Raw genomic sequence first — 17,210 nt, forward strand, 5'->3', positions numbered from 1 at the left:
TTATCATCTTTTCGATCCTGCCTCAGAACCCTCGATAATCCAGTGCTGCCTTAATTTTTGTTAGGTGAGGAACATTGGTAATAAGTATTAATTAAGTATTTTTGTAACCAGTAGGTAGACAAATATGAATATGAATATGTCATATAACTTCTGCTTCATTATGGCAGTTCAAACAACTGCCAAAACTTTTCGATGACATGTCTACCAGGGATCCTCCCGTTTTTTCATGCCAAAGTCAAAATAACTACCACAAGATCCTAACGGATCTGATGGATTCAAATGAAAAAAATAACATACAAATATCATCATTTAGAAAATGCTGTTAGGCAAACCCATGCAGGGAATTTCACTGTTTCACTTCATTATGTTTATTAAATCTTTTACTAATTCTAATCATAATCACTATAGTTAAAACAAGTGTAGAAAGATCATATAGATCAGTCTAGACCTCGCCTTACTGTAATCAACAGTTCACACTCATCTGCAGAAACTGCAGATAGAAATGCAGAAACTGCTATCAGAAATATTATTGACATATTTTATTTTTTGACATTTCCCTCAGCTTCTTTCCGCAATTTATGATTCACTCCCTTTTTTTTCTTTTTTACGATCCTGTTTGAGAATGAGACATTCAGAGATTTAGTCATCTGTGATTAAATTCCATGGTTATTCCAGTTGGATGATATCTTATTAACCATGGAACGAATAGAGTTGTAGAGTAAAACTCAAACAAAACCCAAAAAATTCATAAAACATGCAATACATGTAATTCAACATCAACCTGCAAGCATTATATGAATGTGTTAAATAAATTCGTTTGAGAGGTTTTATTATTATTACTACTATTATTATTAATATTATTATTATTATTATTATTTGTAATATCATTATTATTATTATTATTATTATTATTATCATTAATGATTTTATTACTATTATTATTATTATTATTATTATTATTATTATTATGTGTAACATTCAATTTTGAAACTAAATCGTACCTTGAGTATGTCAAAAGTATCAAACTGTTTTTTCTTGTTTCATTGTTTCAATTCTTGTTTCATTGTATTTATTATGTTCCTATCATTAATTTTAGAACAAGAATAGTTCACATACTAGCATAAACAAGCGTTAACGCTCTATAACTCTCTAGCCAATCAGTAAATATATAATAGTTCCTGGTTACTATGTGAATAATTAGTTTGTTTTAGAGCTGCTTGCTAAAACACCATTAATTATTTTATTTGTTCCTTGTATTGTTGGGTATATTTGGCTTCTGTTTTTGTCGGTCAGTACTGTACATTATCATTAGTAATTTCATAACTGTAACGATGAGTACATGCATAAGCAAAATTCTAGACTAATAGCTAAAAAATTGTTCATGTATAGTTTCTCCGCTGTTAAATAATTATTTATGTAAATAAATAATTATTATCAAATTACACAAAAACACATGTTCTTTTATTTCCAAGAACCAAAATGCTAAAATAAATATTTAGTTTGGTCGATTTTCGTAGTTTGTCCACAATAACTCAAATATTTCATCATTTTAAATAAATTTAATCTAAAATGTAGTCAAGTTTTCCAAGAGTTATTGATTAACATATATGAAATGCAATTGCCATGTTAGCATTATTGCGTTTATGAGATATGCAAAGAATAAAGCAAAACTTAAACTTTTATATACAAAAAAAAACTATTTTATTAACGATTGTACCATAACTAGCTACAAAACTCTTGACTTAAAAAATTCACTCGAATGAATTTATATACTTAAAACTAAAAGTAGTGGCCATCTATATTCTCGATTCGATACAATCATATGAGACCCAATTATCATATATATGTAAACAGAATAAATCCTTTAGTTGTTGAACAAATGCTAGCATTGAATATAAATCATTATATTTTTGTTTTAAATCAATTATGTTTAAGGGAAACAAATTATCTGAACTGAAATACATTCGGCTAAACTTCCAATCAAATGAAATATCTCTTAAGTAATCATATTTACGAATAATATAATAATAATCACATGCAATTCAGTCACGTTTCCCTCATTTCATCCTCTTGTCTCTTTTTGATTGCTGTATGTACATTTTTTTGTCTCATTAGTTTGGGTGCATCTTTCCTGTACAACGATCCTGCATATAACATAATCTAAATGTATCATGTACCCAAAACGCACAAAGAGATATTGATTGTTATAGATATTATTTTCGGTTCTTCTGTACAGCGAAAATAACAAGGTTTCATAATGTGTGAAATTTTTGTTTTATTTCGATAGAGTGAAAAGTTGAAATACTGTCAAACTATTCCTAATGTTTATTATTTTTTATTAAAGTTCTTCTGCATTTCTTCCATTGCACCTCTTACGTTTATATATATATATATATATATATATATATATATATATATATATATATATAAATATATATATATATATATATATATATATATATATATATATATATATATATATATATATATATATATATATATATATATATATATATATATATATATATATATATATGTGTGTGTGTGTGTGTGTGTGTGTGTGTGTGTGTGTGTGTGTGTGTGTGTGTGCTTGCGAGGAGGGGGGAGGGGCCAACATATAGATGAGATTTAAGTTAAGTTTTTTTACGCTGAACTTATTTCATGTACTATTTACTCCTCCTACTCCCTTACCTAATTTTCCATTTCTTTCATGCATCTAAAGTAACTTACAGAAAAAGTTTGATTTTAAATATTTATATTACTTTATACTACCTGTTTCAACTACTCTCTTCTTTTATTTAATACGCCGACACGAGCAACAGGGCTACATTATGATTGCTCGAAACAGCTTCCTAATTGGACTGTTGCTCCGCTTGTCCCTTCATATTGCCTCGTGCTGTTATTTATGATTCGTTGAAAGTTTCGTTTTCCCTTAACCCTTAGCTTAAATAACCCACTCTCGGTCTTAATTTTGGACATTTCTCACTGGCTGGATAGCTTACATACCTAAGATTTATTTACACCTGTCCCAACAACACTTCAGATTTTCCAGAATACTCCTCGCAAACGCAACTTACGCTGTCGCTCTATATTCGGTGGATTCCTTTACATAGTTCGCAGAGTTTCCTTGCTTTTTTATGCAATATCTGGATATTGTTGGCGATCGGCTTTTCAATATACCTGTGTTCTTCTATTCTCACTTCTTTCAAACTCGATTCATTTACGTATTAACTTTGCCATAGCGGCACATCATCTTCTACTACCGAATTATCATATGTGGCGAATTGGTTTAAAATTTTAAATCATTGTTGCTGTCGATAGTTTATGGGTGGTGCATGAGGAAAATTATTACACATCGACGCATTAATTGTGTCGCAAAGCTCCTGTTTCATCTGGTTATCTGGGGGGTTGGATTGATAAGATGGTTGATGAATTAAGTGAGAATGCAGAGAATGTAAATGTGTCTGTTGCTGTGCTTGGTCATGAATTGTTGTCGAATTTGATTGATGTTGGTGCTGCAACTGAAGTTGCTGAAAGGTTTGTTGAGAATCTTGCTGATTATGCTGTGTGTGTATTTTCGATTGGTGTGGTTGTTGCTCGAAAGGTCACTGATGCATTTTAGAGCCATGTAGTGTTGACATTCCCAGTCCTAGGCCTATATGATGAGGATTGTGATGAGGCTGCGCCTGGGAATGGCTATGACTGGAACTGTTGTTACTACTACCACTATTTGCTTGCGCAGATTGACGCTGACTGTTTTTTTTATTTTTCATTCGCCGATTTTGGAACCATATCTTTACCTGCTCGAAGAAAATAGAAATAAATAACCGTTAGTTATAGGTTAAAAAGAATTTTCTCAATGCGTACCTGGCGTTCAGTAAGGTTGAGATTGCGAGCAAGTTCCCATCGTTTCTGCTTTGAAACGTATGCATTGAAAAGGAATTCTTTTTCCAATTCCAACGTTTGGAATTTAGAGTATGGCTTCCGTTTCTTCCTCACAGTTACATTGCCTGTCCACTCAAGCGGATTGGAAGGTGTGCATGAACCAACACCACTGACACCAACAGATAAGCTGGAGCCTGTCCATATAAAAAAATGTATACAAAAAAGCATTAATAATAGAAACGATCACTTTGACTAGTTAACTAAATTAAGTATATACAATATTTTAAACGACAAAACTATTAACTATTAACTTTTTTTTATTGTTCATAAAATTATTGGCCAAACAAGCGATCTTATTATTGACTTTTAAATTAAACTGTAACCACCCGGTTGATTCTCAGTTCGGTTTCCTTTCCTTATAGTCCATCCCAAACTATACTTATAAACCAAACTAAAACAGGATCTTTTGTCTCCAATACAGGGTTTATCAAGTCACTATGCGATGTGAGTTGCACAATTCATCTCACTTGAGACGTTTATTCTGACGTGCTACTTCATTTGTCCCGAAATAATTTTCTATTCCACCGCATTCATTTTTATCCTTTATATGAAGTCTTTTCACAGGGGATGTTAGCTGGAGCCGTCCGAAATGTTTTTTTTTTTTCAAAATTAATTTTTTGGGCTAATTTGTGTTACAATTATGTTGTTTAATAAAGAATAGAAGTTTATCTTTGCTCCGCTGTAGCATTCTATACGAAAAATGGATTATTCATTGAGTTATTAGTAGTGGAACATGTTCAGTCAAACCTGCCAATAACTCAATGAATAATCCATGTTTCGAGTTGAATGTTGCTGCGGAGCAAAGATAAACTTATATTCTTTGTTAAACGACCTAATTGTATCACAAATCAGCACAAAAAGTCGTAAAATTTGATTTTGAAAAAAAAAAATGTAAACCTCACGGGCGGCTCCGGTTAACATCCAGTTACAGCTTCAGCTTAAATTATGTTGATATTTTGTTCCAATTTTTTTAGGCCCGTCTAAAAATGGAGTTGTGAATTTGAGGGTTCAATATTAATCAAATATAATATTGATTACGTTGTTTTGAAGTAGGCATCAGACAATACATGGATTACTCAATAAAGATTCGCCGAAAGCTGCTAGACTTCCTCTATCTCAGCGAAAAATTGATTGACAAATATTTGATAGCAGAATATGGCCTGCGAAAATGCAATAAATCTATTATTTTGCATGCATGCAGTACGTTGTATCACATCACTCGATACAGGCACAGGCAGGTGGTACAGGCATGTCTTGACCGACAACAGTGGTTGAGCCAAAAGAAGAAGAAGAAATGTTATGATTCAATTTTTTTGAATGATATACAAGTGTTATCACTAATTAGGAAATAGTTTTAGAAAATTTTAGGGTTTTAGTATTTTTTTAACGACTAAAAAGCATTTAAAATATTAACAATAGCTGTATGATTTGTTAAGGATGCTTTGTAATTGAAATAATCATGTCCAAAATAATAAATATCATTAGGTTTTTCCACTGTCTTAGTTATAGTTGTTCAAGATTCAACATTCATTTTTCATTGATTTTTTATGTTTACGCATTACTCGAATCATAACACAAATTGCAATTAAATGTAGAATTGTTAATATTTTGCATCACATGAAAAGTGAACGTGAAAAGTGAAGCAAGCGTGAGCAATCAAAGAAAGGCACCCCGCCATGAAGAAAATGGACATCGTGTGCAGGTCGAATAAGAAGTGGCAGCCAACCCTGAGCGGCAAAAAGATCAAAAGAAGATGAAGAGGAAGACCGAGAGAAAAGTGACTACATTGCTGCGTTTGCTTGGTCGGGAGGTCATGCAATCGGCCAATTAATGAAAAAGTATCTGGAAAACATAGACATACATTTCCGCAAGCGGAACTCACGTTCCGCCGGTCTGGTGGTACAGGCCGGTCAGGCCGGTCTGGTGGTACAGTCGTCAACTCGTACGACTTAACAACATGCCCGTCATGGGTTCAAGCCCCGGAATAGACCGTGTCCCCATACGTAGGACTGACTATCCTGCTATGGTAACAAGTAGTCAAAGAAAGCCAAGCTCACTTCACCAGTGGGTAAAGGCAGGCCTTGACCGGCAACGGTTGTTGTGCCAAAGAAGAATAAGAAGAAGAGGAACTCACGTTCACTGATTACGCAGGGAAATTCAATAACGTCACAACTCAAATCGATCATTTTAGGCGAATTTCATCGGAATTTCGATGTGACACCCTAGTCAGCGAATCGGTCCAACAACCCCACGCTGAATCCCATCCAGAATTTCTGAACCAATATGGTGTAAAAGTTCTTCTCAAACAATTTTGCGAAAACTGAGGAGGAATTGATAACCATCGAAGGTAGAACTTGATAACATGCCTATTCGCATGACTTCGTACGCCATGGTTAAAATTCTGGAAAAACTGACGGAAGGCAGCCCGCAAGGTCGTGGAATTATTTTTGCAAGTAATATCATTTCGAATAGTATTTATGAAAATCAATTATCTTTTTTAGTAATTTTCCTTTTGGGATAGTAAATATTTATACGAAATAGTAAATATTTATACAAACATTACAATGTTGTCAAATATAGTAAATCATAAATTTATAAAAGTTATTAAAATATTTGTCATTTAAGTTGATGACATAAAAAAATCAACTCGTGACCTCAAGAAAATATTAATTTTATAAGAAGCTCCGAAAAACATAATTCTATGATTTATATTCAATTGAGTACAAATGAACATTATTTTATTTCTTACTGTAAAGAAAACATGTATTTTCATTTAATAGAGCGATAATATAATAAATAAATCATTTATATTTGAATCATCTATTCTTGAGTATTTTATGGCGTATAAAGTGAATTGGTACACTTTCAAAAGTGCATTTCATTATTTTTCACACCGCGAGACGTTTTTCTCTGTTGTCAAAAAATATATTTGGATTCAAATATTTTTTCAGTTTTCCACATAATTTTGAACACGCCACAAGCTGGACTGTGTTTGGAATTTTTGTTTTGTAATATGTTGAAAATCATGTGGAAAAATTTTCACTCAAGTTACTCAAATAAAATTACTTTAAAGCCTGTTTGAGCAAAAGCTTCTCAAAAAGCCTGTCAAAATGTGACGTTCAAATTTGGTTATAAAAAACTGGCTATGAAACCACCTGTCTACATACACTTTGATCCTAGATTATACCACCTGATCTCATTAATGCACCTTCCGATGAATGAAAACCCGACCTTGTTTTGACTTTTTTGTTTTGAATCTAACTCGAAGGTACTCGAATTTAACTCTAGCTTTGAGGCTAAAAAAATCTAGGCTGAAAATCGCAGGCTAGTTTTGTGAGTGGTTTTGCATGGAGTGTTTACATGATTTTAGCCGCCTACTTTGAAACTCCATATACAGTCAGTCCAAAAAGTATTCGTCTAGTTGAATATTTTGCAGAAAAAGGCGAATTATGGCCAATTATCAATACACACGTACTGCTAAAAATAAGCATTAAAATAGTGCAATAACAACTAAATTATTTAAAATACTAAAAAAAGTCATTTGATTGATGCGCAAAAAGTATTCGTCTATTAGACTTTTGGCGTAATATGCGTATGAAAACAAAGGCTATGGAATCAAAAAATGTCCTGATCTTGCTTCTTATTACATTTATGACTATTGGTGACTACTTGCACAATTCAAGAACTCATTTGAACCTTTAAAAAGGCGTATTTTTGATCCACTCATCCTACAAGACTTGTTACAATTATCCTCTGATAGAAATATTGCATTTCCGGACTACGTGGCCAAGTTCCATTAAAAAATGGCAACTGATATCATATTGAGAGTCTACTAAATCATTTTCATCAGTTTGGTTTCAGCTGGTTTGACGTTTTGGGCAAATGACAATGCCCTGTTTGTTCGCCAGCTCGACTGTTCTGAAACATGTGATACATTTTAAGTAAAATTTCTCAGAACTGGCACCCAAAGTACTTAAAAACTCCATTAATATGTTTTCCCATCTCGTATCCTATCATTTTGAATCTTTTTTCTAGCTCTCCTTACCGCACTGAGCCCTAGTATCATGACTCCATGATGCAACCGTTACCCGAGATTTTGATGTTGGATCTTAGTAGACTTCTTTCGCTATGGTGTCTACCGGCCGTATGACCTTGGCGATTTAAACATGTTTTAATATGTTAGTAGAGCCTAATTTGAAACAAATTGATGCACCTGAATTATTTGATGCACCTTAACAGATTTGGCAACTTTCTGTGTATGGTACTATTCAAACAAAACATGTTTATAACATCTCACTCATTCAAGCTATTACTTGACCTGCTACGATGAAATGCAGCATGACCCATCAACCAAATGTGGCCCATCTTATCCTGATCTTATTGGCCAACACAAAATGCACTGATTATTTGGTAAAATTTGATTTTTTGGACATTAAACAGCTTCTTTCGTTAGATTAACCGTCAGGGATGGGTGCTTACAAGGCAGTTTGTCACACAATTAGTGTCAGAAAAAAGGCCAAACTCTGATCAAATGAAGGAACGAGGCATCCCATACATTTTGAAACCTTCAAAAATGGGTAGGATAGGTTATGCATAAATTAAAGATACGATTTTCGCCATCAGGATCCATTCATTTAACTCTCCCGCCATTCGTGCCTCTCTGACCGCTTGAAGTGCAATTGAAACAACAGAAATGCATTAATTTAGAAGGAAGTTATCAGTAGATTGATTATAATAAATTTAATTCACGTCTACGTAGTGTTAGTCCAGCGTAAATAATTCAAAAGCTAGATAGACGAATACTTTTTGCGCGTCCATCAAACGACTGTTTTTAATTTTTTATGTATTTTGGTTGCTATTGCAATATTAAAATGCTTATTTTTTAGCAAAACGTGTGTATTGAAGGTTTTATCAAACCTTTATCCCTCATCATTACTTTTATCGCCCCATACGTATTGCGGCCATAATTCACCTTTTTATGTAAAATATTCAGCTAAACGAATACATTTTGAACTGACTGTAAAAAGCTGACTAGTACCGTGAAAGACCCCAAAATTGGGAAGTGAATCGGTAAACACTGTGTGTATCATTGTGCATACCATGAAAATAATAAATACAACAATCAACACGTTTATGAATTCTGCTCAAAACATGTTTTTTTTTTGTTATTGAAATATATCTGTGATCACTGCAGATGTTTTATCGAGGTTATGGAGTTCTTTATTTCAATATCTTTTAAGTCATGAAGTGCATACCAAACCATTACCGCACAAAGTTTATAAACAAGATTAAGATTTCGACTAGAACATATATATAAATAAAAGCTATTATTATTTCACAACAAAACAAAATGCAGAACAATTCTTCAACCAGTTTTTTTTTTCTATTATATTCTTTCACCTGAATTGAATAATTAGCACGAGCACTATTCGAGCTTCATGACATTTATAAAAGAAACGCCCTAATAACCATCACCATTATCGCCATCATTATCGGGTAGTATATACAAATAAAAAACCCATTTAATTTTGATAGCAAACCGATAGCAAATAGATATGGCAAACCGTAACTGTCACATGGATACAACCCGGATGATTAATACTGTTCCAATGACAGCCTGAAATTTCAGCTCGTATTTTGGAAAAAGAAAATGCCTGAATATAGAGTAATTGGCATCACATAGACGCCAAAGCGATCGTAAACAGTGTACGTCTAACAGTTTTATTGGTTCTTAATTCCATCGTAACTCGGAATGTTACGTACAGACAACCTGTGCATAAGCATCCTAACATAGTTGGATAAATAGTGCATCGCATAAAACAAGCTATCAAAATTCTTCTTATTCTATTTGGCGTTACGTCCTACGCGGACATGCAGACCCTTACAGGCTTTCAAGACTTATTTCATTACCACGCAGCCGGATAGACAATTGGTACGGAGGGACGGTCCATTCTAGGCTTGAACCCATGACGGACATGTTGTTAAGTCTTACGAGTTGACGACTATAGCACGAGACCGGCCTTGTCCGGCCGAGAACTGACTATCCTGCGATGAGTACATAACAATCAATAAGTCACTGAAAACCAAGCCCACTAGTGGTACAGGCAGGTCTTGACCGACAACGGTTGTTGAGCCAAAGAAGAAGAAGAAGAAAAAGAAGACATATCATACAGAAGACATATTTATTTATATAGCAATTTCATCTACGTCACGTTATAGATTTTACCGTTTCTGTTCACAATTACATCGCGTAACTACTAATAAATTGTTCAATGCTGAACAATACCGATACTCGTAAAAATTATCTTATTTAACCCACTAGCAAATGTATCAAATTCCGAAAAAACTGATATGGTAACTGTACCTGTTTTCAGCAGGGTAACTAAAATGTGTAATTACGCAAAAACGCGTTGAAAACTGTCGCAACACATATTTTTGTAGAGATATGCTCTTTTGTTATTCAAATACAAAGTTTCACATCATTTCCTTGCATATTTTTTCAAAATATGAAACAGAATATGCAGAGTTTACAATTTTTCGGTAGATTTGTAGTCAGCCTATAGGTTGGCAGGTTTCATTATTAAGAGAACCAGAGCACTAACACAATCAAAGTGTGATATTTATGAAAGATGCTATGGTTGTAAAATTTATTCTCGCCCGTTTGAAATTTTAAAATCACGAAAAACAGGCATTTATTCACTCTAAAGGCTGCCGAAAATAGGTACAAGGTAAATTTTGATTTTTGACAGATCAATTCTGTGGGCTCTTTCCGAAACTGAAACAATAACACATGTTTGATTTTGAATGAATGAATAACCCGTATTTGCGTTGCCGAAAATAGGAGCACAGCCTGTCGGAAATAGGACCAAGCTGCCAAAAATAGGAACAAAAACAGTGTTTACATTTTCGCATTTTTTAAATCGGCAAATAAAAAATAGTGCAACATAATACGATGGTTTATCGTTCAAAATAACGTCACTTCCATGCAAAATAATAAAAATTGTAAGTGTACGGGCAGATTTTGTGAAACTGCTGCACTTACCTGCCCAATACTGGTACATTTACCCTACATAGAATAACCTGAATAGACAAACAACAAGTTTTACAGGTTTTCCCACGATTTATTGGATGGTTCACATAATCAAGTGGGCTCTTCTCACGATGAATTCATTATATCCCATAGATTTTTCATTTATTGCTCCCTCAACCAGACCCTCAATTTATTGGTATCGTCCGATTGAACATCAATACAATTGAACCATATTCAGGGAAACGCCTAAACAATCGTAGGAATATGGGAAGCTAAAAAAACTAATATTGTGTGTTCACATTTAATGCCTAGTTGCAAAATAATGTGTTCAAAAAAACACTAAAACTGTAATCATTAACACAATAGTAATAAATAGAACATTACAACCTAGTACTAATACAGTACCTAGTACAAAAGAGGATATACAGTCAATAGTTCCGAAACAACACGAAACAATGCGGAAGCATATGCAGCTCAAAAGATAAATAAATACGTTTTCAGACAGATTCAGACTGATCATCTCGTGATGTTATAGCAATGTAATGAAAAGGAAGTTTGTCTTAGCTATGATTTACAGTACACGTCAATGTACCTTTTCGCACAATATATACAAAAGGTACATGCATCTTCTCTTTGGTTTTTTTAAATGGTTTACAAGCCCAACTGTAAACAAAACCATCGCCCACACTCACCAAATCTATCTGTGTACATAAGACACTGTATGGAAGGTGATTGCGGAGTTTATTAAAACGTTATTATTTGAACTTCCTGTACCGCTTGGATACCATGCAGCTTTTGAACAGTATCGCATGTGAAGAAGCATGAATGTCTACAAAAACATTCTTACGCACTCATTAAAACTTCAGTCAGTCTTCGCCATCCTCTCTTTCTCTTTATTCTTGCTGTTGGAAATGGTTGACTCTCTTTCTCGTTAATTATTGAATAAAAATTATCTCTTTTTCTTTCCTTATGGTGCCTTTTTTTAAGCTGATTGTGTTACAAAATTACAAAAATATCCTTTATAAATTTGTACATGATATCGATTTTCAAACCCTATTTTCTTCTTTAAACGTATTCAGAGTGTAATTTCGTTTTCTATGAGGACACTTTAATGCAAGCGTACACGCATAGCGAGTGTTGGAACCTTACAACAGCAGCTTAGGATGGTTCCAACGACCTGTCAATATTATCGTTAGGAAGAGAGAAATGAGGAAAATAGAGGAGAAAAAGAGCGAGAATATGCAAAAAAATAGCATAAAAAGGGCTCGAAAGACAAACCGCGAGATGATTACCAAATAACCAGCGGAATAAAAAGACCAACGTTTTGGCAACATCTTACGAGTAAAACTAAAACTATCGAAGTGTTCGGCATTAAATTATTATTCCGATTCGTTTTCTAACAGCGAGTAGTAGTAATAGTGGAATTTATTGTGGATATAATATATTGTTGTAATAAAAGATTAAGATAGTTTCTTGATACTGGGTTTGTTAAAGTGTTTTCCTCAATAATTATAAATATGAAAATAGCATAGCTGTGTTAGAATGTGTCCTTACTTGATTATAACTATATATGTATGAGAAAAAGTGCAAAAAAAACTTGTAAACACGCCTAGCGAATGCACAAGTCTTTTGCCGAAGCATGATGATTTCCTTAACGCTAGATATCAAATCATGCCATCAGACGTTCTTGAAATTTGTTATACTGCATACATTCTATAAGCTGTGTGAAGAAATGTGTCACGAATACTAAAAAGTGGTACGTTGGTCATCAAAAAGAAAAGTATAACGAAATTTTTGATAGCGAAAGGTAATGTTGGATTAGCAGTGACATAATGCGAGGCAGTTAAAAAGGACGTAACTGATTGATAAAAAAGCATTTTTAAAACGAATCTTCATTCATGACCTTTTTCAAGCCTCCATTCTGAAAAAGAGAGTATTCAATGTATTTAAAGTAGTATTTTCACCCATCAATACTCTCAAGACAATAGAGAATAGAGCTCAATTGATTTAACAGAAAATCATAATTTCAATCAATACTACTTGTTGTTTTATTTTCCAATGGCATGCAAGTGAAATTGACCTTCATTTTTTCATTCTCTCTCTAGTCTTGGTTGCTATTTAGTAACAATCGTTGCCGCTAAATTTATTCTTTAACTGACATTTTTTTTTTCCAAGAAACCAATTTTGTACAGCATGTCAGAATTTTTTACATTTCGCAACAATTTTTGTCTCTAAGGCATCAATTTTAAACTGTAAGTCAAGTTTTTTTACCAGAGGTCTGTAATAGTTCGATTAAAATTAGTTAAAATATAAAACTTGTTTTGTCATTTTTTTATGTTTTAATGTAGTGACAAAATTTTGCATGTATTTTCAAGTGTAAACAATTATGCTTAGTTTTTCAAAAAAATTAAATCAAATTGCATGATTTTTGTAATGTTGTTATAATATTAAACTATAGTTATCATAAATCTGCTAAAATATCTTGTAAATTTATCGAGATTCCTACGAGATACAAATATGGTTAACTTACAGACACAAATACGTGCGTTTGAGTAAAAAAAATACGGTGCGCACTGTAAAAACTGGATAGGGCCAAATTTTTGCGGCGGCGACTGTAATGTGTTGAGAACGATATGCAATACGTACCAGGATTAGGATATGTTTCACTTGAATACGATCTCAACCCAGACGAGTTGTATGATTCGTAGCTAGACTGCAAAGAAGGTTGATCACCTGTGACTCCACGTGATCGTTCAGTCGATGCTGTAATATAGGCATCTGGCTCATATTTAGGATAATATGGGTGCTGCAAAAAAATTGAAGCAGAACAACAATATATACACATTAATCTCAAGTTATTAAAACAAGTTAAAAGTAATTCAGAGAAAATAACTAAAAAGGAATCACTTACAGGTTGAAAATTGGCTTCAGTTGGGTAGCTAGGGTAGTACATTGGTTTGATATCAGTCGCCAACGCATATGGTGGATACTGTGCATGGTAAGCGTAATCAGCCGCTGAGTCGTTGCCCCAGGGATATGAATGCCTCAACCGAGTATCTGTATCAAACGCGGGACGTTTTGCTGGTATATGGATAGGACCTATTATTAATTATCACATGGTTTTGTGACGTCCATTAATTAAAGAGTAAAAAGTACAAAAAAACAAAACAACAAAACAACATACTCAAAATTAGATCAACAAACAAAACCAAATACAGTGCATACAATTGAATTCATGTGTGTGCGCGTTTGTGTGTGTGTGTGTGTGTTTGTGTGTGTGTGTGTGTGTGTGTGTGTGTGTGTTTGTGTGTGTGTGTGTGTGTGTGTGTGTGTGTGTGTGTGTGTGTGTGTGTGTGTGTGTGTGTGTGTGTGTGTGTGTGTGTGTGTGTGTGTGTGTGTGTGTGTGTGTGTGTGTGTGTGTGTGTGTGTGTGTGTGTGTGTGTGTGTGTGTGTGTGTGTGTGTGTGTGTGTGTGTGTGTTAATAACTCTCACAAAATGCTTTCAATAGAAAATCTAATTATATACATTGAAATAAATTGAGTTTCCTCATAAACATTTATTGTACTAAACATCTCTAAGTACCTGATGGCTGTGAACTCACGCTTCCCGGTGATTCACTAGCAGCGGATGGAGGAACGATTTGAGCCGCTGGGGATACCACTGCTCCTCCGCTACTTTGCTGCTGGGATGCGTTCGAAGAAGAAGTATTCTGTGTTTGCGAAGGTGCTGCAGACTGAGCCTGCACCTGCTGTTGTTGGGCCACTGCCGCTGCTGCTGCGGCTGCAGCTGCTGCAACTTGCTGCTGTTGTTGCTGCTGTTGTTGCTGCTGTTGTTGTACGATAAGACTGGCAGCACTATTGTGGTTTGAAGAGTTGTGCATAGAGGCGGGAGGACTGCGACTATCAATACCAGTTTGCCCTGTCGTATCCTCACCATACATAGCCGCTCCGACCGCATGCATTGGATGGGAATGCTGCCCCCACCAGGCCCCGGCAGCAGCGTGCGACCCTGCCGTGACATCGTGGGGATCGTGGTATATTGCGCACGCCAGGTCAGAGGAGTGATGAGGATAGTGGTGATTCAGCAGTGTGATAGTAATTTTTGTATTTTTTCACAAAACAGTACAACCAATAAAAAATATAAAAACCAACAGCCAACACAAACACACTTTGAAGCACTTCAAATAATGCAACACTATAATATTCTTCGCAATCGCTCAAATTAATGCATCAATGTTATTTTTTCAGCTACACGATTTCCCAATCAATATTTGATGAAATTTCAGACAATTCGACAATAGCAAGTATCACAGCATATGTAATTTAATTTATGTATCACTTAGCCAAAAATTAAATTGGACACCATCAGTAAAAATCCTCACCAACAATATTGAGCAACACACAGATAACACCACACAATTTCATGTTTAACAAAAACAAAGGAAGCTTCTCAATCAAAACTTATAATTCAACACTCTGTTTCAAGCTTCTCTATCCACCACTAGTGCTGATTTTAGCATGTAGTAACTGCTAACAATTAATGACATTGTAAGATTTCAATGACAATGACAAATTCACTTGTTCGTTTAATCACAAAACATAATGTACAAAAAAATTTATTGAATTGATTATTTTAATCTGTCTCACCGATGTCTTGATTCAATCAACTCGAACATATCAGTCATTTTAATGCACCAAGGAAAATAATACTGCTAGCTTTCAGCAATCAATAGCAGCACTTGATCAATCACTTTTTTCCTCTTACAAAGTATCCAACCTGCTAAAAGATTGGGTTTTGCTACTTCATAACTCGCACGTCAAACACATTAAAGCAAAATGAAGCAGACTTGTTAGTTTTGGTACATTCACTGCACGAGTAGGTTACTATGCTAATGAATTAATCATTAAGTCAACGGATTATTCAAACTCAAAACATGTCCATCGTTCTGATCTTAAACTGCACAGCCATGCTCCCAAAAAATAAAACTAAAAAGAACCGATCTTGCTTCAACCTTTCTCGTCTGCGTTAACAGATGCACATAGTTTGATTCCACCCTCGCTACCACCCCACGCTTTCGTTCACGTTGCTTCGCCACGTTCCGTTTCCTACACTCCCACTTCGTTGAACGCTAATGTATGCGTAGTGTGTGTGGCGCTACGACTTCCCGAATTTCGTCTTTACTTGAAGAAGTTCAGCTTTACACTGAAAACAAAATCATAGAACTTGCGTGTTTGCACAACACACCGCAAACGCGCTTCTTTGCTGTGTGAGATAAATAAAGGCGCTCTTGCGCAATCCAAAGATTTCTTGTTAGCTCGACAAGGAAAGAACACCTGAACATCAACGTTAGAGTGAGTGGAAGCACCGTTTACATGAAAGAGAGCGACCTTATATCTCGCATTCTCTCCTGTAGGGCACCCCATATGCTATTGTTAAACACAAGAAAAAACCTTTTCCGATTGCTCTCGCGTATGTTTACTCTCGATTGCTTATGGCGTGTACGTATACGCAATGTACTGATACAGTTGTTGCTGGTATTGGTGAGCATTCAAAAAGAAGGGGCAGCACTTTTACGCAAGTCAGTGTATCGTATTTTAACACCAACACAACAAAAGCAGCGCACAACTCGCGACATCTTTTGTTGAAACACTGTACTATTCATGCGAGTCTCGGCTATTTTATGGTCGAAAATCGACTGCTGCTGATCTCACAGGTGAAATTATTTGATTTAATAAAAGCTGTGTACATATGCTGCTATATCACCACAACGAATGCTTCCGTTCTGCGCTATCACCTGTGGCGCTCAGACAAATATAATCACGCGTATGACATTCAATGCAATAAAACCAACTGTTAAAACAAAAGAGTGCAATATAAATTTATAGTCCCAGATATTTCAAGCCATTAAGATACACTTATAACAACATTCCACAAAACGTTTAAGTAATTATTCCATAGGTCCATAATTAATGCAATAATCATAAAATAATCATAATAAAACGGAATCGCTACTTTGAAAACATCTTTGCTCATCATCCACTCCATCTTAAGTATCACAACCTACACATATACAGGTATTGTGAATAGGTGTAGACACGCACGTCCCAAGCTGTTTTACAAACACCGACTAGCATTCGAGCCGCAACTTTTACAGGACCAATAAGAGGTATTATTGAATGTTTGAGGCCATCCTATTCTGACATATTGGTAAAATAATCCTTTCATTGAATCCTAA

The 17,210-nt window shown here is 34.7% G+C and overlaps 1 protein-coding gene across 1 annotated transcript in view; it reads right to left on the minus strand.

Annotated features, from left to right (window-relative positions):
• Positions 1–2,738: 2,738 nt before the first annotated feature.
• Positions 2,739–17,210, minus strand: part of LOC120908585 — a 46,067-nt gene continuing 31,595 nt past the window's right edge. The window contains exons 5-9 of the mRNA XM_040319763.1: positions 14,558–14,983; positions 13,887–14,056; positions 13,622–13,781; positions 3,868–4,079; positions 2,739–3,800 (exon numbers count right to left, since the gene is read on the minus strand). Coding sequence (XP_040175697.1) covers positions 3,606–3,800; positions 3,868–4,079; positions 13,622–13,781; positions 13,887–14,056; positions 14,558–14,983 — 1,163 coding nt within the window. The 3' untranslated portion in view covers positions 2,739–3,605. The remainder of the gene's footprint in view (positions 3,801–3,867; positions 4,080–13,621; positions 13,782–13,886; positions 14,057–14,557; positions 14,984–17,210) is intronic.

Source organism: Anopheles arabiensis, chromosome 2, assembly GCF_016920715.1.
Source record: "Anopheles arabiensis isolate DONGOLA chromosome 2, AaraD3, whole genome shotgun sequence".
Classification (NCBI taxonomy): domain Eukaryota; kingdom Metazoa; phylum Arthropoda; class Insecta; order Diptera; family Culicidae; genus Anopheles; species Anopheles arabiensis.